At 44.9% G+C, this 23,084-nt stretch overlaps 1 protein-coding gene across 1 annotated transcript in view; it reads left to right on the top strand.

Annotated features, from left to right (window-relative positions):
- Nucleotides 1-23,084, top strand: part of SCP2 (sterol carrier protein 2) — a 336,550-nt gene that overhangs the window by 299,389 nt on the left and 14,077 nt on the right. Inside the window, exon 14 of the mRNA XM_078670520.1 lies at nucleotides 3,228-3,357. Within this exon, the coding sequence (XP_078526646.1) occupies nucleotides 3,228-3,357 (130 nt within the window). The remainder of the gene's footprint in view (nucleotides 1-3,227; nucleotides 3,358-23,084) is intronic.

The raw sequence follows: 23,084 nt of genomic DNA, 5'->3' as shown, positions 1-23,084 counted from the left end.
TAAGTGGAAAAATAGCAAGGACTTTCAAAAGCTGAAGAAATGACAAGCAGCATCAAAACCGGAAGACTGTAATCTTGAAGGACAAATGCCTGAAGTCACTGAAGGTTATCATTTGTCATGCCTTCAAGGTCCCTGGACATTTTGACGATTTATGTTTCTGATTGATGGAATAAGTGAATGTATTGGAATAGATGCATCTTGAAGATACTGCATCAGGGCTTTCTGATGAGGACTTGCGTGGAGTATTGCGTGGGGCTCCACTTCTTCAGAAGGACATATAAAACCATGTTCAGATGGGCCATCCTGTTTCTTTCCTTTAGTGACACACGGCCTTGCAGGCGATATAGCATCCCGATTCATGCTCACTCTCCACTGTTTTCAGCTTATTTTAAGGTGTGATATTGAGCAAAGTTGAAGCACAACCTTGGAAAGTTCTGAATCCTACAGTACAACTTCAAGTTTGTACATGCATGGACGTCTCTAGAGGCAACAGAAATGCGACTGCTTTTACCCGTGAATGGTTTTGGGCTGGATGACTGAGGAGGTGGATTTCAGGATTTAGGGAGCAGGCATCTTACATGGGTCAGAGCCTCTTACCGCTGCACCTTGTGCACGACGAGAAGCACAACACTAGCGCTAATAAACCCCTTCCTCTATTCTTCGATGCTGTCAGATTTGTCTTGCAGAGTTTATCGGAAGGTCTGCAACCCAAGCGCTATAGCAAGATGGCTGTTGTAGCACTGTTCAAGGAATACAACTGATTCTAGAAACTTGCTTCTAGTTCAGGCGTTTGTACCTTGCGGCGTTCCGCACTAACCCACCTAAGGTGCAGTTTTAAACTCTTTGCCGACCGTCCTTTCTTACATGGTGATGTAATGTGCACTATTTAATAGGCCTGGGCGGTGAACTTTGTTCCGTTCGCAAAGTTTGTGGAGTTTTCTGCACTCCGCGGAGCTTGCAGAAAACTCCGCTTCGCGATGTGCAGTGGAGTTTTATCCCCGCTCGCGAATGGTAAGTTCACAATCGCGAACGGTAAGTTCACGAGCGACAGAAATACCAGCACAAATTGAAGTTCGCACTGCACTTTGCCACTCGTGGAACTTCGCGGAGGTTTTTTGTAACTTCACGGTATTCCACGTAGCAAAACTCTGCAAACTACGCTCAGGCTTACTATTTAACTACACCTACATACGTCTGCCACAGGTTTTTGCATATACCCCTGCCATAATTGTGTTCTTCTTTTATTTCAAAAGGTGGTGCTCAATGTGGTTTACGACTTCATTATATTAATCCAGTGATTGATTCGGGAAAGGCAATATTGTATGTTAAAATCATGGGGTGATTTGGGATAGGCAATAGTATGTTAAAATCATGGTGGTGAAGTAAAAAGGAAGATCTGTGTGTAGATCTCCGGAGTCAGCCTGTGCACGCGACTACCGTATTTTCTAGTTAGTTTCATAAGTTGCCTGGTGAACTGTCTGAACTTTGTTCTCTTCGCATTGTCACATGTTAACTTTATCTGTGCCATAGTTGAAAAAACGAACTTTCTACTTGTAAGTCACAACCAGTGGAGAAACACGAGGTCAATTATGTGATATGAGCGCGAGGACAGGTTTATCTTGAGTAATTCTGTGGAGAGTGACTGCAGGCATGAATGAAATTCCCATCTGCTGTGCCCGCTAAGTTTAAACTTTTCACAATTTATGTAAAAACAAGTAGATTTCAGTGTAGAAACCGGGTCATTTGTGAAACACCTGCTTAGAAGGAAGTTATATTTGTGCTTGGTGCCCTTTCGTAGTGCTGGGCCTGGCTTCCCTTGCAGAATGGAGGAGGTGCTGCTCGATGTCATGGTGAATTGTAACTTTACATTAGAACTGATGTCCTCATTGTTGCTTCCTGCAGGAAACATCATGTCTACCATTGCTAGCAGCCTCTCTCCTTTATTTTCCAAAAGCCATGTCAAGAAAGCTGTTAATATTATTTTTTTTTTATCAATTATGCACCGATTCCAACAAGCAAATATTCTGTTGTTTTCAATAGTGCCCTCATCATTGTCACTTATTTTATTCGTCGCTACTGTTTACTACAGTAGTTTGTTTCTTATAGATTCCTTTTGAGCCGACAGTGCGCAGTTGTGTGGGAGTTTGCAGCACTGCTTTACGCAGAGGAATAAAAGGAAAAATATCATGAAAATTCTAGATTATTATCATTTTATTTTTCCTGCTGCAGCACTTCAGTGCTCTCAGAGCAGGGGGAGGAGTGGTGGGCACTATGTAAGTGAGCATGAATGTTGGGCTGGCCAAACATTCATGCACACTTTGCTTGTTCTACATGCGGACGCTATTGAACATGCCCAGCCTTAATTACAGCCTTCATGGAGAAAATGTCCAGCCTTCCATTCTCTGGCTGAGCGCTGATCCACGGCGCTCAGACCAATCACACCGCTGCAATGCAGTGTTGCGATTGGCTAGTAGGAGGCTGGGAGCCAGGTGCTTCCTGCTTCCTTTGCAGAGAAGAAGCCAGGAAGAGGACGCAGGAGAAGTAGCAGCCGGCCGGCTAGCAGGCCAGCTGAAGGTAAGTGTTTTTTTTTTTTTTTTTTAAATCCCCACTCTTCCCCCCTCCCTGCTGCTGCTTACCGGGAGCAGCCGCGCCTGAGAACCACTATGGTATGCAAGACTTGCCAGCATCTCAAATCACCGTAATAATAAGAATAAACTAAAAGAAGTATTCTCAAGGAGTGAAATTATTTGGCAAGTGCTTCCCACTACTGTTGCCATTATAGTTCTATGTTTCCGTGGAGGAGAATATGATTGCCAATGTCTAATCTTAGATGAAGTTGCCTCAACCTTCCAAGAGAACTCTACAAAGTGTTTGTATTAAAGTTTTGAGTGGGCCAGAGTTTTGGGTATAGGGTGCAAGGTCAGAGGGAGTCTGTTGATACCCAGTATTGTGCTAAATGTCTAGAGTTGTGCTCGAGGTTTACAATACAGTACCCAGGAACTCTGATTTAGGCGCTGCTAATTAAAGATATGACTGCTTAATTAGCTGAGCCGAATCCATTGCTGGGGTCATGCTGGGTGTTAGAATTACCCAGGTTTCACCGAGCGCTTCATAAAAGGGCAGCCACATGTGCCATGCTCACCCTGATCAATGGAAAACAGTAGTTAGTCAGATTCTCAGCGGAGCCATCATCAGATATAATCATTGGGTAATTATTTCTGTTTCAGGAAGGAGAGCAGTATGTTAAGAAGATTGGTGGTATCTTCGCCTTCAAAGTAAAAGATGGCCCTGGTGGGAAAGAGGCACTCTGGGTTGTGGATGTGAAAAATGGCAAAGGTTCGGTGGCTGTCAATTCAGGTGAGTGTGCTTGTTTCTTTACTGAGAGGTCATGCCATGGGCTACCTCACTGTGTCTTTAAGTTTCCTTCAGTGCTTCTTATTTGTCTTTTGAACCTGACTCTACTACAAACTCTTGGGAGATACATTTCCCATTTACTTGTTTCACCATTATTTTGTTTATTCATGTAAGGACTATACCTTAAAGAGCATATGATATATGTCTCTTACTTATCAAGCTCTGAAGAAGTCCCAAGGGGGGTGAAACGCGTCGGCAGTCTTGTCCATAGCGTTCTGTGTTTTTAAAGAAATTTTATATGAAATAAAAGGGTAAAAGGAATTGTTCTCTACAATCAAAACGTAGACTAGAGCTCTTTCATTTGGGAAGATATAATTTCACATTTTTATGTTGGACTTTGGACATTAATTGCCTTTACTAATAACATACTTGTTGTTTTGAGTGCAGGGCCATCTTTGCTTGCTTCTTCTTTGTATACACAGCAATGTACTGTTTCATGTCAGTCACTGTTTTTGTCAGAAGGAAAGAATGTGTAAAGAGAAAGGGGATGGATGAGCTGTTTGATTCGGCATTAAGGATGCTTAATTCTTCATGTTCAACTCCGGTAAGCTTCAAAAGGAATTGATGGACTATGTGCAACAGGTTGGTGGTTCAATTTAAGTAGAACGCCTGCTACAACTCTGAAGCATATCTCCCAATTCAGTCATGACCACTCTTGCCATCTCCTTCAGTAAAGGGACTAAATGGATATGGACATAAATGTTGAACTTCATTCACTCCTTTTACAGATGGACCATCCAAAGCTGAGGTCTGTTAATGGGACACCATGATTAAGTTGACACTACCATTGGTCACTGCATTCTTAAAGGACTTCTCTCTCTCCCCACTAAGCTCCCTCACAGATGGCAAAACTAGGCCATGGTGGAGTCTGTTAAGTCGCACTGATTTTTAGCACCAGGAGTTTGCCTCGCACTGTAAAATCAGCACGAATGGCACTACTGATTGCGCCAGAGGGTGCTGCGGCTTTCTACCGCTCAAGTAGACATTCTTCTCAAGTGGCAACTTCCTCAACACGAGCTGCATATTTCTCAACGCGAGCGGTCGCGACCTGCTACGACCACCCACATAGAGCAATCTTGTCAGAAGGAGGTCTAGCGCCCAATTTTTTTCTCACAAGCACTCGGCAACTTAAAGTTGGCGAGATGTACGAGAGAAAAAACTCTGGTCCGCGTTACTTCCCACAGTTTTTCGGATCACCCAACGGAGTGGGCAAAACTTCATGAACTCCGCAGGTGGAGCTGAATTTTACCCCACCCCTACTTAAACCCGTAAACTCAGACATTAGTTCTCCTAAACTTTTTGGAGTATTTTCCCCCAAAGTGTTTAGATTTTTGCGATTTTTCTCTTTTCTTGCATATTAGCTTACAAGAACCTATATGAAAGATGCTGGGCTGGGAGCAAAGGTAAACTGCAAGTCCTCAACAGCTTCAGATGGTTAGAGGCTTTGATCACAACAGGGGCTGTGCAAAATTGACTTAATTTGCTTTCGCGCATGTCAGAACCATGTTCCGAGGGCCATGGGGCAAGCAGGAACTATGGGGCCCAAACGTGGGGGATGAGGCATTTTACTCCTGATGTCGAGGGGCCCAGCCTACTATGGATCCGGAGCAACTGGGTCATGTACACCTTCAGCACTTGGCTCTCAGTGTTGCTCAGGTCGAGCAGTCCAAGACTTCTCGGGAGTGCGGAGAGGAGGTAGATACAGGCTGGTAATCACAGGCTCACGTCTCAAAATACACGCAGCTGCAATAAATGATTGTCCAGTCAAAAACTAGCTTTTATGAAAAAAAAAGTCACTACCAGAAAGGGAAATATGACATGCACAAACAATTTCCACAGTCCTCTGAGGTCAGGGCTCTAGTGTTTCGTATGAGGTTCCATGTGTTCCACTCTCTCCAAGTAGCTATTCCCCATTCTCTGTAGGCGCCATTAAAGGTGAAGCACACTTGCTCAGGTCTGTATAAAAGTCAGAAGTGTTCAAGGGGCGAAGAGTTGTCTGCCTAGCAAGTTCCCCTGCTGCCAACTGGCCTGAAATCCGCCTTACCCGCACCTGCAGGATCAGATCGATTACAGTCCCTGTGTGTGCCTCCTTCGAGGGTACTGGAGCTGCCGTGGCTGGCTTCGCTAAATTCTTTGCACATGGCCCAAAGCTGCCTGCACCCAGCATACCACAAGTGTCTCACCCTCAGTCCTGCATCCACAGCGACTGGAGGTTCTCCTTGACTCCTCCAAACTCTATAAGTTCTTTGATCCCTCGATTGGTTGGTTGGTGGGGGGGATGCGACAGTCCTGATGCAGGCCCTTAGGCGCCACCACTGTGGCCTCTCCCCTCTGGTGATGATTCCGATCAGGTCACAGTTCTAGCTTGGTTCCAGTAGCCCCCTCTGGCATACAGGGTCTCTGTCCTTCTACTACAGATGGGTTCCGACCAGATCAGCTCAGCCGATTTCTTCACTGCAACCCCTCCTGGCACTCTGCACAGCATTCTCTGCAAAGGCACCTCTTACTGTACAGAGTCTCCAGTTTTCCACATCGCTACAGCTCCTTCAGTATGGCAATCTCTTCATGGCGGCCCCTGCTGGCGTATGGGGTCACCAGTTTCTCACTGCATACGGGTGATGACCTGTTCGTCGCAGCAATGATCACAGCTTACTTCATGGTGGCATACGAGGATCATCGTCTTTCCCTGCTCAAGTGCAACGACCCAATCAGTGCAGCCTGACCCTCACATCTTGCTTAGGGAATCCACTCAACAGGATACCCCACTGCTGTCCTTCCCCTCACAGGGCACACTGGTCTTTGCAAGCAGGGAGGCGCTGGTGCTCTAGAGGCAGTGGTCTTGGATTCCCTAGGTGATGTCCCCTCTCCCATCTGGAAGAGTAGCAGGTCTTAGCCCCCAGTCCTGGTAACAGGCAGTAATCTTGCAGAGCTTCTGCTCCTCATACAGCCCGACCAGCTGCTTGACAGTTGACAATTTTTTTGTCTCAATTTCCCCTTCTTATAGTACATTCCCAGACACCAAAATGTGATTACGGAAATGCCCTATTTATGGAGCTGGCTGACTATCTCATCACCCGTTTGCAGGTGATACAAAACGCGGCTGCGAAAATCATCTGCAACAAAGATAGATAAAGCTCTGCCTCTGACTGCCTAAAAACCTTGCACTGGATGCCCATAGGAAAGAGCAACATTTAAGCTTCTCTGCCATGATTATAGGGTCTTTTATGAGTTTAGTCCTGTGATTCTCCTATCCAAGGTTGCCCTAGCAACCTAGCCTTGGCCAACCAAACGTATAAGGAAAGTTGGAGCCGGAGGCCGCTCTTTTACTTAACAGACTGCAGCCCAATGGAATCCTCTTCTCTTGGATATTCGCTTTACTGATGACTATATACGATTCAGGAAAAAAGGTAGGAAATGGCTTTTTCCAGATAACTGGACCTCGATCTATTAATCTGATCTTTCCCCTGTGTATTGGCTGATTTATTGTATGGCAGTCTCAGCACTGTGATATCCCTCTGGGATGAGTGTATGCGCTCCACAAATACCATAAAATATATATGTTTAGAGTCTGTGTCTTTGATTTTAATGTTGTGGGTCTGCTTTCTTTTGAAGTGCCTACTCTTGTGCTCCCTCTTCCTCCAGAAAGCAGTCTGACGCAGGAGGAGCGACTCGAGAGCTAATGGCCCCATAACACATGTCAGGGGAGTGACTAAGCTTCACACCTGGTTATCAACTACAGTGATGTGTATTACAGGGTCAGCCCAGGGCCTTAGCCCTACCCTATGTGATTCTCTTTTTAGCTCCATCTCCTGTCTGAGATGTACCCTGGCCCCTTCCTTATGACCTCTCCCTGAATCAAAGAGCACCTTTTGAATTATGCTGGGTGAGCCTGGCTCCCTCTCCAGTTTGCCCTACCCAGCTTACAGTATTACAGCAATACACAGATCTGTCTGAGAGTCTTCTTCTACCTCCTCCTCGTGTTTCACCATGCAGCCCTGGGTCACGCAAAATGGAAACCATAGTCAGCCATGAACTGAACTAGTCACAGGCACACATACAGCCAGCTCATGTGTACAGCAAACACGCACTGTACTACATCCTTAATGTATTCTACCACTCACAGGCACACATACACCCAGCACCTGCATATAAATTAACTATAATTCATGATAAATACATTTTTACCATGCATTACAGCGAATGAAGTCAATTTTGGTAAATATTTACCATGAACTGGGCTGTGCAAAATTACATGAACCAAGCCAGCGTAATTTAAAATTCACCACCACCTGAGTTGTATTTGATCTAATGACTTACATAGGAAAGCGTCTCCCATGAATTGCCAGACCACTGACCAGACCACTTGCTCATCTGTTCTCTTAGATGTATATAGTAACAACGGGTGCCCTATTCAGATCTCCCCTTTCCATTTCTAAGAATAATTCTCTAAATCAGGCTGTAACATCAGGCGCAAATAAATATCTTGCAAAAAGAGATGATTTTGTAACTGTTTTGAAAATATTTTTTTCTCCTGTGTGGAATGCCACAATATATACCATACACGCACTGCACAGCCCTACATCCTTCATCTCTCACAGGCACACATATACCCAGCACATGCATATAACATACACACACTCCACAGTACTTCACTAGCCTGTATTGTACCATTCACAGGCACCTATACACCAAGCACATATACATCACACACGCACTGCACAGCACTACACACCAAGTGGATGTAGGCTAAGGGTGAGTTAAGCACACAGCAGCAGAACGTTAAAAGTGATTGAGCCTGTAGACCTAAAATGACCTGTTCACTTTTACTGATTACTACTCCGTATGATCACTATACGGTATGCTACCACCACCGTGCCTGTGCTGCTTAGCTCCTGGTGAAGCGATACCAAAGGCAGCAACCTTTAACGGCTGGGAGTAGGGCTTTGGGCTCCCCCTCCCTGTCAAACAAGACTGCAGTAGGTGAGACAGGCCTATGTCCTGGTGCACATGCATGTTCCGTATTTGCCAATGCCGACAAACATTAGGGATCCAGAAAACAGTACAGTTGGGGCACTCTGGGTAGGAGTGCACATCCATTACCATGCAGAGGACTTTCCAGTCACTATAACCTCATTATGGAAAATGCTGATACATCATTTTGGGCTGTACTTTAGCATGAAATGCATCCATTTAAACAAGCCCACCACCAATAAAATATGTTTTTCCTTTGTGGTTGTTGTACATTTTTACCGTGAATTGTGCGGTGTGTGCTTATTTTTTTACATGAGCTGTGCAAAATTACCAGAAATTACATAATTTAGTATAAGAAACATAACACAAAATTCTCAAAAATACGCGAAATAAGTGAGTTTCATTTAATTTTGCCCAATCCTAATCACTACCACCTGAGTTATATTTGACCCTAAGACTTGCAAAGAAAATCTTCTCCCACTGATTGCCAGACCAATAACACACCACTTCTAGATGTATATAATAACAGGTATCCTATTCAGATCTACCCTTTTATATACTTTGAAAAAAGTCTCTAAATCTGGCTGTAACATCAGGCGCAAATTAATATTTTGCATGGGGAGATGATTTTGTGAAATTTTGGCAAATACTTTTGGTTTTTTTCCCCTGTGTGAAATGTCACATAGGGATCTAGACACTTACGTCCAGAAACAAAATTTATTTTTACTTCAAAATGCGTTATGCTGAGATTTTTGATTGGTAATTAATCGGCACCACCCCAATGGCCTATGTCTAAGCTAAGGTGTTTCTTGTAGAATCATGAACGTCCTTTGGATACGCTCTCACTCCTCCAGAGAGTGGTACGAGTTTCCACCCCTAGCTACTGAGTACTTTAATTCCATCCTGTCTCTCATGGAACCTACATTATGTGCTCATGATCCCCCTACATTTTACACTGCTTAAATGCAAACCTCATGCCATCTGTATTCTCTGTCTCTTTAATGCTTTCTTCTTGAAGGTGAAGTTCCTACTTTACAAAAACCGCAAAATCTGCATCTGAATGCTCGGGCCAATTACCGGTCAATCACCAATCCATGATTCCCATTCATTGGCAAGCTCTTTGAACAGTGCACACCTCTCCAACTGCACGCTGACCTTGCGTCCATTCACCTTGTTTGGGCCCATCAGTCTGGTTTCTGCTGCTGGCTTTTCACTGTGACTGCACTTTCATGTCACCTGGTACTGTTGGCAGCCTTTGATACAGCTGACCATGAGCCACCTCCACAACTCGTGTCAGACTCTTTTCTTTTCTTTCTCCTTTCTGTTGGGACTCATTTTATCCAGCAAGGAAACCTTGGGCTCTGGGTCCTGGCCAAACCTCATGGGTTATAGGCCCACATGCATCAAGCATTTTTGGAGTCGCAAACGGTGCGATTCCTTAAAATCGGCCGTTTGCGAATGCAAAAGTGCTGTTTGGGATGCATCATGCTATTTGCAAATTCTAAAATTGCGATAGCACATAAGAAATCACAATTGTGCTATTTCTAAAATGCTATGCATCATTTCTTAAAAATGTGCGATTTTACAAATTGGAAGTGCAAATTACCACGAAGTTCAACCTCGTGGTAATTTGCGAAATTGTTCAAATATGCACAAAAATGCATTTTTTAAACTGTTAAGTTAGGACATGTGTGTATGTAACTTATACTGAAAAGTACATTTCATGGGTGCAGGGGGGGGGTCATTTGCACCTCACTCTCCACCCTTGAAATGCATTGATGAATTTCGATTTCAAATTGCGAATTCGCAATTCCCATTCATTCCTATGGGCATTTTGGCCCATAGGAATGAATGGGAATTGAGAATTCGCAATTGAAAATTTGCATTTTTTATGCAATTCGGTAAAAATAGCGATTTTTACCGAATTGCAAAAAAAAGCACAAATATTCATGCATAGGCTTTTGCGATTTCTAAATTGCGAATCGTTATTTTTCGCAATTTAGAACTCGCAAAAGCCGATATTGATGCATGTGGGCCTTAGTGTCTACTGGGGGAGCAGTCCTTGGGCCAGTCTTGATTAACATTTATATGGAGTACCTGGGGCTTCTAAGGGTGGACTTCTGTTTCCACCTGTATGAGCTCGCATTCAACTCCAATAAAGTATTCTCTCATCAACATTTAGCTCTACAAGAATGTCCCAGCACTATGAAAGGCCGGATGTCTGGCTCCTTTCTGAAACTAAATCCTTCTTTATAACTTTCTGTTAATGTCATCCTCTAGCTGTTTCTTGGCTTTCCTCCTATTCTATATGGGTATCTATCCTTTTCTCTTTTCTACTGTTTGGAAACCCTGCTTTTCTCTGTAGACTTTATCTGAACTTCCATTCCCATTACAATAGGTTAGTGTCTGCTTGCCCTTTATACCTGCATCTCCTGAAAAGGAATACACCTTTCCATCCTGCCACTGACTTTGGAGCAGTGGTCTAGAAGATCTGCGGGGGTATACACTTCTACAAGGTCGCACTGCTTTCTCGCCCTCTCCTTTCCGAGCTGTCTTACAGTTCACAGCACTCGTAAGCTTGATCACATCTCGCCTTTTCTTTTGGAGCCAGCTTCCTTGTTACCTTTGTATTTCTTTTACGGACTGCGGCATAAATTGCAAGTATATGGCTGGCAAAGTTGAAACCACTTTTGGACGCGGAGATACAAGAAGTCACAGCATTCTATGTTTGGGTATCCCTAATTGCCCAAAAGCAGTGTGTCCATGCACACGGTTTCATTTGCAAATCAGTGGCTTTGAAATTCCTTTACATTAGATGGGTTAGCACCGGTATGATTCACCTTTCAAACAACATGGAAATCTATTTATTCCGTCTAGCCTTCTGTGGCTACCAGTTGTGTAAAGTGGAATTTCTCTGAACATAATTTTTAGTGGGCTGATGTTCTTGTAGCCTGGTGTTCATGGTGTGGGAACCCCGGACCAGGTTTTACCGACAGGAAGTTCCAGCCAGTAATATTGTCTTGAGAAAGGGTTGCATTGCACCTCAGTCCTGTTCTTCAGCTCCCACCTGGCCCTTAGACAAACATAAGGGGGGGGCATGTAATGCTCTTCCCTCTACCCACAGCCAACATTTCCCCTTCCCTCCCCTCCGCCCCCCCCCCCTGCTTCCTCACCCTTACTTCTAAGACACTTACCATCTGCTCAACATAGGTGGTACATGTCTGCATTACTGGATGGATTTCTGCATAGAATTCCAAATTTCGTGAATAAGGATAATGCAGAGTCTGCAAATGTATTCCTCATTCCAAGGGGTCTAACTGACAATTGCAGCAATTCAATTCCTTGTGGAAATTGCCACCTGTATTGGAAATTCCAGCTGCCCACAATCTCTATACAAAGTTCCTCACAACCTGAAACCATGCCCTACGTCTATGTTTAGTGTACCCTGGTGTCTGTTTCTGTGTTTACAGTATCTCATTACCTTTTCTCTGCAGGCTTTTATTTACTGGAAATTGTTTTCATCAACACAAAGGTAGCATGTTCTCTTAATGTGGCTTTTCATATGAAATATCTGTATAGATGCTGTTGTAGGTTGCAATTCGACCGTATAAATAAATAAGCAAGAGTACACACATAAAACAGCTGTAAACTGTCATTACGACTGAAATCCAACTTTTTTCTGAGTTCCATTTGCCTATTTGATCAGCCTCCTAGTTATGGTAGCACCTCTAGCAAAACAAGAAAATTGACAATTGTGGCGATCTTGCAAACTGTTAATTTTTTTAAGCAAGTATTTCTTTCATATTTCAGTTCACAGGAAGGTCTTTGGATAAAGTCAAGTTCAGAGAAGTTGTTTTCTTCATACATTCAGTTCTTCTTGCTGCTGCAGTCATTAGCATGATCATTCCATTTGGCACTGCCATAAGCAAATTTTGGAGCCCTATGCCTTGACTGGAGAAAATAAATGACCTGATTCTTTTGAAGCATTAATAAAATGCATTGATCAGAGACCATTCTGGTATTTAGTGTTGAAGTGGTGCAAGTATGCAGCTCAGCACAAGGAGAGGAGTTTGCTTTGGGAATCTTCCATGGTAGTTGATGTTGTAATAAACATTGTTGTCTCAGATTTTTACTGACTGACACATAGATAAGATAGGTTCTCCCAGTGGACTATGCCATGAACCTTTCCTTTATTGTCCAACCATTGTGCAAGAGTTTATTCTGCAAGATAAGAGAATAGGTTTTGCTGTTGAAGCCTTCAAAAGTAACCTTTAGTGATATTTCCATAAACTCCTCTAAACCACCACTAAATACGTGTAATCACTAAACATGTTCGTCGAAGGACAGCCTCACCAATGTAAAAGTCTAATTTCCTTTGATGCTGACACAGATTGCAAGATATGAATAAATACTGACCTAATTAAACCCAGATACATCTACAGTGGCGTCTGTCTTAATCTTTCCAATTCTGCAGTTTTAATGGGAAAATGGATTTCACAAAAACGCATTTTCCAAACATGAAGGACCAGCTATCTCTGAGGTGAGCTGAGCATGACTGAATCATCTGAATAGTGGCAGCCACTTTTATCAACTTCCTGAATTCGAGATGGTAAAGGATAATCCTTATCCATGCTGGCAGCGAGAACTAAAGTTTGATTGTCTGTTGCACCTGCTAGGTTCAATAAATGCAGAAACATTTGAGGTAAAGTCTGTGACAGACGGCTCGTATTCAGAACATCTGTCAGGAAGCGCAGAGCGAGTACTTACGGATAATACACTGTCTCTTGAATGCTTATTTTCTCTTTCTTGCCTTCGCTGTATGACGGTGGGATAATGTAAAACTATTTAAGAACCGTATTTAAAATGAGCACCCGCTCTGCAGCTCGTGGCTTCTATTATAGCCCATGATGCTAATGTTGCAGGGGGTGTTCCATAAAGATTTCCCAAAAGTGAAGGGAAAATAGTATCGTTATCCTTGTTGCAAATTATCCAAAAGCAAACTCCCGCCATGGGGCAGAGTTTGAGTAGGATATTGGAAAATAAGCCTGGCTATCCTTTATCCGTAATCTCTATCTTGCATGTGGCATTGGCAAACAATCTCTAGGTGATAAGGCCCTAGGTTCCAAGTGGTGATATCTCTGTAGTCTCCGGTGTTTGTGGATAGATACCCCTGTGCCTTATAAACCAAAGTACAAATCACTTGCTCATACAACTCTAGCACTTTAGCCTTTGTACTCTCCCCGGGGACCGATGAATACCATTGAGCAACTATGAGCAAAAATTCAAGGTAATGAGGCCAACATGAATAATTTTGTGGCGACTCTTGAAATTTACAAAGACAAGATATGAACTTTATTGATGCCGCAGTTGGAGTTTTAATGTTAATGGTCCAATCAAATGCAATAATACCTTCCAGAAAGCAACGTAGAGAGGAAGTAGATAATCCCATGGCTCATTTGTGCTAATCACTTCTAGGAAAGTTTCCCGAAAAGTAAATTGTTTTTAGTTGCCTGTTTTTCTCTGCCCATTTGAAATTGAAGTAATTTGAGCGAGTGATTAGAGAATGGCAATTTCATTCCTGCTCTTGTAGCTAAAAGACTGAGTTATTCAGTAATAGATGTAATGTACAAGAACACCATAACCTGAATACTGACTGAACTGCTTTCATAGGTTTTCCACGTTAAATTATTTCTGAATATTTATGAATATAGAAGTGACATTAAAAAAAATCAAGTGACCCAAATGGTATGCCGAAAAGCAACCTCCTTGTGCCCTCTACTTTTTTAATTATCCCAGTATAGCAAAAATACTGTGCTGTAGATAACACTGGCACTATGTGTGTGTGTGTGTGTGTGTGTGTGTGTATATATATATATATATATATATATAGAGAGAGAGAGAGAGAGATATATACACATACTGAAAAAACAAAAGGTTAAAGTAACGTTAAAGTGCGGTGTGATAAAAAATCTGGTTTTGTTTAAATAAAAAGAAACTTAGAAATTCACACAAATAAACAAAGGTTAAAGTAGACCTAAAAAAATCTTAAAAGTATTACTAGACCCACAGGTCTAGTGACTAGAATTATCAACTCGAGCTAACAATACACTCCACCCGCAATTCATTCTCGTTCCTACCCAAGAAGCAGCGTGCAGCTTCTTTTCAACTGCTCCAAAAGGATTTAAAATGAGCATTTGCAATGCAATAGGTCTCGCATTTCCAAGAGTTTTAGCTATTGGCATTGTAAATGACCATGCCTTTTATTCATGTGTTGTTTTTAAAACGCATATATAAAAGGCATTGCCATTTACAAGGTCAATAGCCTAACCTCTCGCAAATGCGAGACCTATTGCATTGTAAATGCTTTTTTTTTTGTAAAAGCGCTCATGTCCCAGTGCCAATTTAATAGCGGCCGGGCACCTTTCTTTAGACGCGGCTCGTGTAAAGAAAGGGTTGCAGCAGTCCTTAATGTGAAAGCGCGGCTAGGGCGCTTGTACACAAAAAAGTTACGAAATGGAACTAAAAACATGCGGGCGCGTTCAGCAAAGCAAATAAACCTAAACGTGCTCGGAGGCTGTAATTAAAACGTTCAGAGTAACAACACATGTAACGGGGGTGTCCTCATGGGAGGCTACAAAATGAGACCAAGCGGTACGAAGGAGGGACTGCTAAGCCTACTGACCAATAAAAAGCCACAGTTTACAAAGGACAAGGACCCAAGCCAATGAAAAATATGGGCGGAGCTTCAAGTTCATACCTGAATACAGCACGCCTCGTAGATCAGCGAATGCGCTGCTCAGGCTCGACCTAAAAAAACACAACATGAATATCAGCCCTGAGGTGGCTTCATTTTCCACTGTAAATCATTGTATTGAACGAGCTGAGCAGCCCCGGGCGTGGGTGTGACCAGAACTACCATAGAATGCCATGCATCAAAGGTAGCCCTAAGGATGCCATGGAGGGCACCTTTCTGTTTTCCTTTTGTTTGCTCATGCACGTGTGACTGTATAACTTGCAGGTGCAGGCTAGCATTTGTGTGCATGTTTCCACCTATGCATATGCGCCTTTGAGAGTAGATCTGCGTGTGTGACTTGACGTTTAGTGCACATTTGTGAGTCTGTGCTTGATGTGTGCCCTTGTGTTGAAGTGACGTAATAACTGTGCATGCATGTATTGTGTGTACGCTGATCTATCTGGCCTTGGATGTTAAAGTGAGGGAATAACTGTGTGCCTGTGTACGTGTTTGCATGTGCATGCCTATTCTTTTTAATAATTGCCTGTGTTTGTATACAGTGCCTCCGTAAATGTTAGGGTCTTTGTGCTCCTGTGCTGTTTGTGTATGTGAGCATACGTGCTTCTGTCTTCTATGAGTGTGTGTGGTTGTGTTTATCTGCTCTTGTACTGTGGTTTTGCGAGTAGGCATACTTCTGTCTAGAGCTATCGTCATCACAAGTCACTTCTTTTAAAATTAGAGAGAGGAGGACTGTGTGTATTTTTGATAAGTTAATGAGCCTAACTTATGGCTCCCAGCCCACGCTGCATTCCTTTGCTCACCCCACCCCACCCACTTTTCTCCCAGCATCTCAATTAACCGTTGTAAAACAGCCCGAAGAATACCTTTAATTGCTCGGGCCTCCCCCTGCCTCTCACACCATTGAGTGAAGGGTCAGCGCCATAAGGGAGCCCATCTGAGCCGAAAACCCTGCATGCAGAAACCACCCACTCTAAACACATCCCGCGCCTTCACACCCCTGGTAAAGATCACCACTATGAGGACATTTTAGGAATCCTCAGTTATCAATTGCACTTGAATGAATGAATGAACTGAGTTTTATCATGCGCAAACTTTGCCCAATGGGCGTCAAGGCGCCTAATTCAAATAATACAGCTTCGCAAATCAAACCAGCAATCTCTCATTGGTAGGCTTTGATAAAATACCACGTCTTAAGGGCCTTTTTAAACAGATCAATTGAGGATAGCGATTTAACCTCAATTGGAAGAGAATTCCAAAGCTTAGGAGCGGCAGCAGAAAAGGCTCTCGCTCCCCATCTGGCTAGCCTTGTACGGGGCACTACCAGTTGAAGTAACCCAGCAGATCGAAGAGATCTGGTTGGGATATAGCAGGTAAGCAGAGACCCAAGTGCGTCGTCCGTGCCAGCCGCAAGAGCTCTGTATGTGAGACATAGAATCTTAAAGAAGACTCTATGCTGAACAGGGAGCCAATGAAGATCTCTCCTAGCAGTCGTGGCTGACGATGCCAAGGGAAGGGCCAGAACAAAGCGTGCTGCAGCATTCTGCACGATTTGCAGTCGGTGGATAAGGCCCTTGTTGGCCTCCACATACAGGGAGTTGCAATAATCGAGCCTGGATCCAACAAGAGCGACTGCAATCTGCTTACGAGCCTGGATAGAAAGATAGTTACGGATCCTATTTAGGATCCTAATAACACCCCAACAAGTGGCCACGGTCCTATTTACTTGGAGCGTCATAGAGAGTGAGGTGTCAAAAACCACGCCGAGATTTCTGGCTGATTGGGAGGGAGTGGGGCAGATGCCAAGAGATGAAGGCCACCAATCGCTCGACCAAACATCTTGGTCTTTCCCAAAGACCAAGACCTCTGTCTTGTCGCCATTTAGCTTTAGGGAATTGATGATCATCCAATCTGCCACATGCTGCATGCATGATCTAAAGCTAATGGCAGATGTATGGACAGATGAATGAGCCAGTGACACCATGATCTGGGTGTCATCGGCGTAGGACACCACCTCCATCCCCTGCGATCTTACTAGTCTAGCAAGGGGGGCCACATAGATGTTAAACAGGGTCGGACTAAGGGCCGACCCCTGTGGCACCCCACATTGCAATGACTTGGCAGGGGAGAGGAAATTTCCAAGCTTTACTCTCTGTTCTCTACAAAGGAGAAAGGAGTTCAGAAGATTCAAGGCCGGCCCAGTAACCCCTGCCTCCCTAAGCCGAGATGTTAAAATGGCGGGAGATAGGGTATCGAACGCGGCTGTGAGATCTAATAGGACGAGTACTGTAGTTTGGCCACTATCCACTTTGCGTCGTATGTTATCTACTACAACAGTGAGTGCGGATTCGGTACTGTGATGTTTTCTGAATCCGTGCTGTGTGTTATCAAGATACTCACTGGTCTCAAGAAAAGTGGAGAGGTAAGAGTTGAGGTGTGCCTCCAATATTTTTGCAGGGGCCGGGAGCAGAGAGATTGGCCTGAAGTAGAGAGATTGGCCTGAAGTTTTTAAGAAGGCCAGGATCCAAAGATGGTTTCTTGAGGAGAGGCTTCACAATAGCCTTCTTCCACACTGGTGGAAAGGAACCCTGGACGATAGCCCTATTCATAACTTCCAACATGGGCGGAAGAATGAAGAGGTGTGGCGCCGCGGCCAGGGCGACTGACACTGGAATCTGGGGACCACGGTTCGATCCCCGGCTCCGGCGGCAGGTTAGCCCAGCACCATGTGACTCTGGGCAATAGCTCGCTTAATCTTCCCGACGGCCCCCCAGCGCCTAGAGACCCTTACGGGTGATTGTGCGCTTTACAAATGTGGACTTTAATGCTGTTTCTGCACTCCTTCAGTATTTTTAGTGGTAAAGGATCCATTGGGGAGGAAGATTTAGTCCTATCAAGTAGGAATACACTTAAATACACTTCACACCAAGGAGAGGGAAGACACTTGTTCATTGCTGCTCTCCTACTCTACCCCTCTCCAGTACTTCTCCAGGTCTCACATCTGACTGCTGCAGATTGTATTTCCACACATGCTGGTATCTTTGATATGGGGATTGGATGTGGCCTAGCAGCTGGAGCTGCTGGCTTTGTAACTTCAGAACCAGATTTGAATCCTCTTTAGGAAGTCCATGTAGACCTTTTAAATCAATGAAGAAACATGGCTCGCTGTACAGTGCTAAAAGGACGATCAGCAGCTTCAGGTGAAAAACTGTAAGCAGGAAAGTAAACCCCCCGAGGTAGTAAAAAGAAAATGGATAAACACCTGCAAGGAGCATATGAACACCGCCAAAGCATTTTATAACAGCCCAAACTTGGTGATGAAGTACTATTTAATGACTCTTTCGTGCTGTCCATCATCAAGAACAGCAGTGGACCACCGTTGGCTTGCATCACTCTTGTATGAGTGTGTGCGTTTAGTATGTGTCTTGGATGAGTGTATTTGTGTCTGTGTGTGCTCTTGTGCCGCATGTGTGCTTACATGTGAATGTTGTGGGTGTTTGTGTATACTTTTGTTGGTGCTGCCTCCATACAGTAGCGGGAAAAGTGGGCATCCATGCTATGCACTGGTCTTTGCAGTTCCCATCCACCACTAGCAGTACAACTGCATGGCAATCATGAATTATTAAGCACGTTTCACGTCTTCCAAAGGGAAGGGTTGTCCTTCCTTCGATTGACACACTACCCTATTCCCAACGGTGTTCCCTGGTGTGCAAGTGCACTGCTAAGACATCATCTCTTTAGAACAACACGCATAATAATATATGGCAAGCAGTGGATCCTCTATTCTTAACTGTCTTTGAGGGTCTTACTACAACGCGTGTCTTAGGAATCTGCATTCACCTGCACTCGTTTTAGTGATTCAAACAGCTGTTTCAAATCGCACCTCCTTCAGCGCCAACCATTGTCAAGGTACCTGTTATAAAATGAGAAATAACCTTTCCTACAGCTCTTCGCAGGGAGGCGGAGGACCGCGTTTGAACCACAGCATTTCCTCCTATTAATAATTTTCATTGGCTGTGGTCGGGTTCACTGTAACCCAACACATGCCTGCCTCCTAGTTACAGCTGCCGCTTAAATATGTGGCATAATACAATTGGAAAGTTGATGGAAAACGATATTATTATTAAGGCCGAGAAGGAGAGTGAGTTGCACCAGTTTACCTGTTGCTGTGCGTGGCCTGCTGCCCGTGGGGTGGCCACTTATTTAGTGGGGCACCATTGGAAAATGGCACTCCTACTGTGCCCAGCCAGTTCGCTGCAACCACAAATCTGTACTCCGATTTGGAAGGCGCTGGCAAAGTCAGTTTAAACCCTTCTTGGGCTGTGTATCCCGCTGCGACTCATTGTAATCAGCCAATGAGAAGTGTGTAAACATGCCTATATACTACAGGAGACCACAATCTAGCTGCCATCTGATTGGCTGATTGCACCCAAGCCTCAGCAGTCCGAACGCACGTTGCAATCAGCAATCAACACCTTTTCTTTCCCACATTTTTAGTTTTCTCAAATATTTTACCCTGCTGCCCCCTAAAGCCTCATACTGGCACTGCACTAGCTGCAGTAAGGACTCAGTTTAGCACAGTGGCAGAGCACACTCACCACTCTGGTCAAGGAAGCCTGAAAACTGGCTCATCCTGAAGGAAAATTTCTTGCCATAGCGAGTGGGCAAATAATTTTTTGAGGCCTGTTAAAGTAACGTTAAATTTGGGTGAATATGTCAGCGACAACATTAACGTTTTGAACTAAAAAAAACACAAAAATTCACCAATTATATTTAGCAGAGCTAACTATAGCTTGCACCTCCGCCATGCACTGTTTATGATTTCACATATTACATTACTCATGACATGTTCTATGACATAATGTATGACATCATTGATGACATCTCAAATGACATCATGAGCTAGAATTGCTCCCGGCCGGAGAGAGCAGATATTTGATCTGCTCCTTCCGGACTGGAGCAAAATTTGCTCTCAGCTGGTGGAGCATTTTTAAAGCTTCTGCATGCTAGGAGCAGATTTAGTGTTTGCTCCAGTTTGGTGAGATTTTGAAAATGCTCATGCCAGGTGGGAGCAAACGCACGTTTCCCTGCCCGTGTGGGCAGGGAAACTGCTGCGTCCCCAGGGTTGGCTCCCCGGGTTACAGCCTATGGGATGGATGGGATTCCCAGTGCTCTTGAAAGTCTTGTGGAAGGGGAGGGGGGGGGGGGGGTGAGCCCCCTCACCTTTTTATGGAACTGTTGGCCCCAGTTGTGGACTCCCGTATGCCTATAATGGCTCAATGACGGAGGCAGTGCGCCCCCTCTGCTTATAAAATACGGCCTTGGGATGGGTTTCATGGGGCCTATAATGGCTCGGGAATGGGAGGGAGCTGTGTGCCCCTCTCACCTTATTAAATGCGGCCCGGGGGTGAGCTCCCCAGGGCCTATAATTTACCAATGTGGGCCCAGGCCACCATTTATGATAGATAGAGATATATATATATTAAGAGCTTTATGAGTCCATGCACCTCATTTGAATCTGCGATCTTACATGAGACCGTCCTTTGGGCCTAGTCTGTTTCTCTATGCAGAGGATACCCAAATAATTGTAAAACTAACCGGTGACCTCAACGGACGAGGAGGATCAACCAGTGCTTCATTTTGAGCTTCTACCACATGGTGGCACTGTGTGATTGTTTTATAGCAAAGTTAATTAGTGAAGCATTTAACTATTTAATATAGCTTAAAAACGTGAGAAAACTGGGAAGGACTTAAATCTACTGTTTACAGTGATATGTGGGTAGGACGGCGCAACCGACCTTTGTGAAATACTTTGGACAGTGGCACCTAATTCTTTAAAAATTTAGCACTGGGCTCAACTATATGATTGCTCCTCTAAGCTCCAATATTGGATGACAAACCATCTAAAGCGCAACAGTGGCAAGACTGAAATCCTATGCACATTAAACATTAAACCTTCACAGTTTTGGGAACACCGTTTTGCCCCCCCCCCCTCCTCCATCTTGAACACTGTGTCCACCCCTGTGGCAGCTGTGACAGATCTCGGTGTAAAGGTTACTTATTTAGTCCAATCAGATTTCTTCAGCTGTGAATTGCTGTGTTTTCCAGTTATAATCAATAAAACCGGTTCTGTACCTTTTTCCATTCCCTTATAAGGTTCAAATATGGAATGCTTTTTTGTCCACGGCTTGGATTACAGTAACTCAGTTTATCTTGACCTACCAGCATTTTTTATTCAAAGTTGTAACTGATACAAAACTAGACTGCGAGACTGGACCATATCTCACCGGCAGGAGCCTGGCTTCTTTGGTTTCCAGTGAAAGAGTGAATTTTTAATTCAATGTGGTTGGTGCACAAATATTATTTTTACTCCTGGTCGGTGCCGCTGCCAAGGTTTGGCGATATTATCCTGACTGCTGTCTTAAGGTTTAAAAACAACTTCCCTTCGGAGCTGGCGTTCCTTCTGCGATGGCCCCCTCTCCTTCTTTGCTCTTGCAGCGTCTGTGCTCTTCTGCTGGCCCTTCCTCCCCCACCATGGCTCCACTGGGCTGCATGCTGCTTGGCCTCCCGTCCCACGCCTTGGGTCTAATTGTCCAACATCTCTGATTTAATTTGTTGGTTCTGGAATGTCCGCGGCCTAAATGACCATCGCAATCTCCGGTCCCATGGCTGATTTAATTTGTTGGTCCTGGAATGTCCGCGGCCTAAATGACCATCGCATGGTCCGTTTGACACATGCCCACCTGCAACGCCACAATGTCGACATTTGCCTCCTACAGGAGACTCACCTACTCCCTGATTCGACCTCCAGACTCGGCGCAAGATACTGGGGGAGTCCCACTCCTCCACGTACTCTTCCTACTCTAGGGGTGTCTCCATCCTGCTGCGCAACGTCCTCTCCTGGCACACCACCCGTGTCAAAGTCGACCCTGACGGTCGGTATGTGATTCTCCACGGGATGCTGCTCGCTCAACCTGTCACCATTGCTTCGGTATATGGCCCCAAAACAGACAACCCTGAGTTCTTCTATACTGTTTGGCAGCTGATCTCCTCCTGTGGCCCCGCGGCGGTAATACGGGGTGGCGATTTCAACGTCACCCTATCCGCAGATTCGGACAGGTCGGGCTCTTACCGGTCTCACCCGCGCGCGGCCGCTGCCTTGTCTTCCATCTTGTCGGACAACTCGCTAGTTGATGTTTGGCGTCACCTCCAGCCCGATGCCCGGGAGGGCATGTACATCTCGGGTGCTAGGGGCTGGTGGTCGCGCATTGACCTCTGGCTTGTTTCGCCGGATGTCCTCTTTTGGACTCTGGACGCCACTCACATGGCGCGCACACTTTCCGACCACGCTCCGGTCCGCCTACTTCTGCGCCCTCCGGACTCCCAGTGCCGCGCATTCACCTGGCGCCTTCCTTCCAACGCCCTCCGGGATACTGTCTTTTGTGATGAGATTCAAACCGCCATAGTTAATTATTTTGAGCTTAATGTTGGCTCTGTGGATTCGGCCTCCATGCTATGGGAGGTATTCAAGGTATTCATTCGGGGTGAGTGCATATCCAAGCAGGCCGGTGTCCTCAGAGCCATTCGTTCCACACTTACCAGGCTTGAAGGGGAGATCCCGGACCTTGACGCCTCCATTGCAAACGGCGCTGGCCCCAACGCGTTATCGCTTCTGCGTCAAAAGCACTCTGAATTCTGCGAGGAGGCTGGCCGCGAGCTATCCTTTCTGGGTAAGGAGGGTCATGCCCGCCGCTTCGGGGAGGGGGACTCTCACGCCCACCGCGTGCCTCTTCTTACATCACTGCCCTCGTTGACGGTGGACCGGATCGCACCACCTCTTCCGAAGAGATAAAGTCCCGTTTCCTTGACTTTTATTCCCGGCTATCTTCAGCTGGCAACCCCCCCTCCCCCTCGTCGGGGGACTTTGATCAATACTTTGAGTCCATTG

The sequence above is a fragment of the Lissotriton helveticus genome, chromosome 1_2, assembly GCF_964261635.1.
Source record: "Lissotriton helveticus chromosome 1_2, aLisHel1.1, whole genome shotgun sequence".
Taxonomy (NCBI): Eukaryota; Metazoa; Chordata; class Amphibia; order Caudata; family Salamandridae; genus Lissotriton; species Lissotriton helveticus.
Note: the sequence above shows the minus strand (reverse complement) of the source record. Positions and strands in the feature narration are given on the sequence as shown.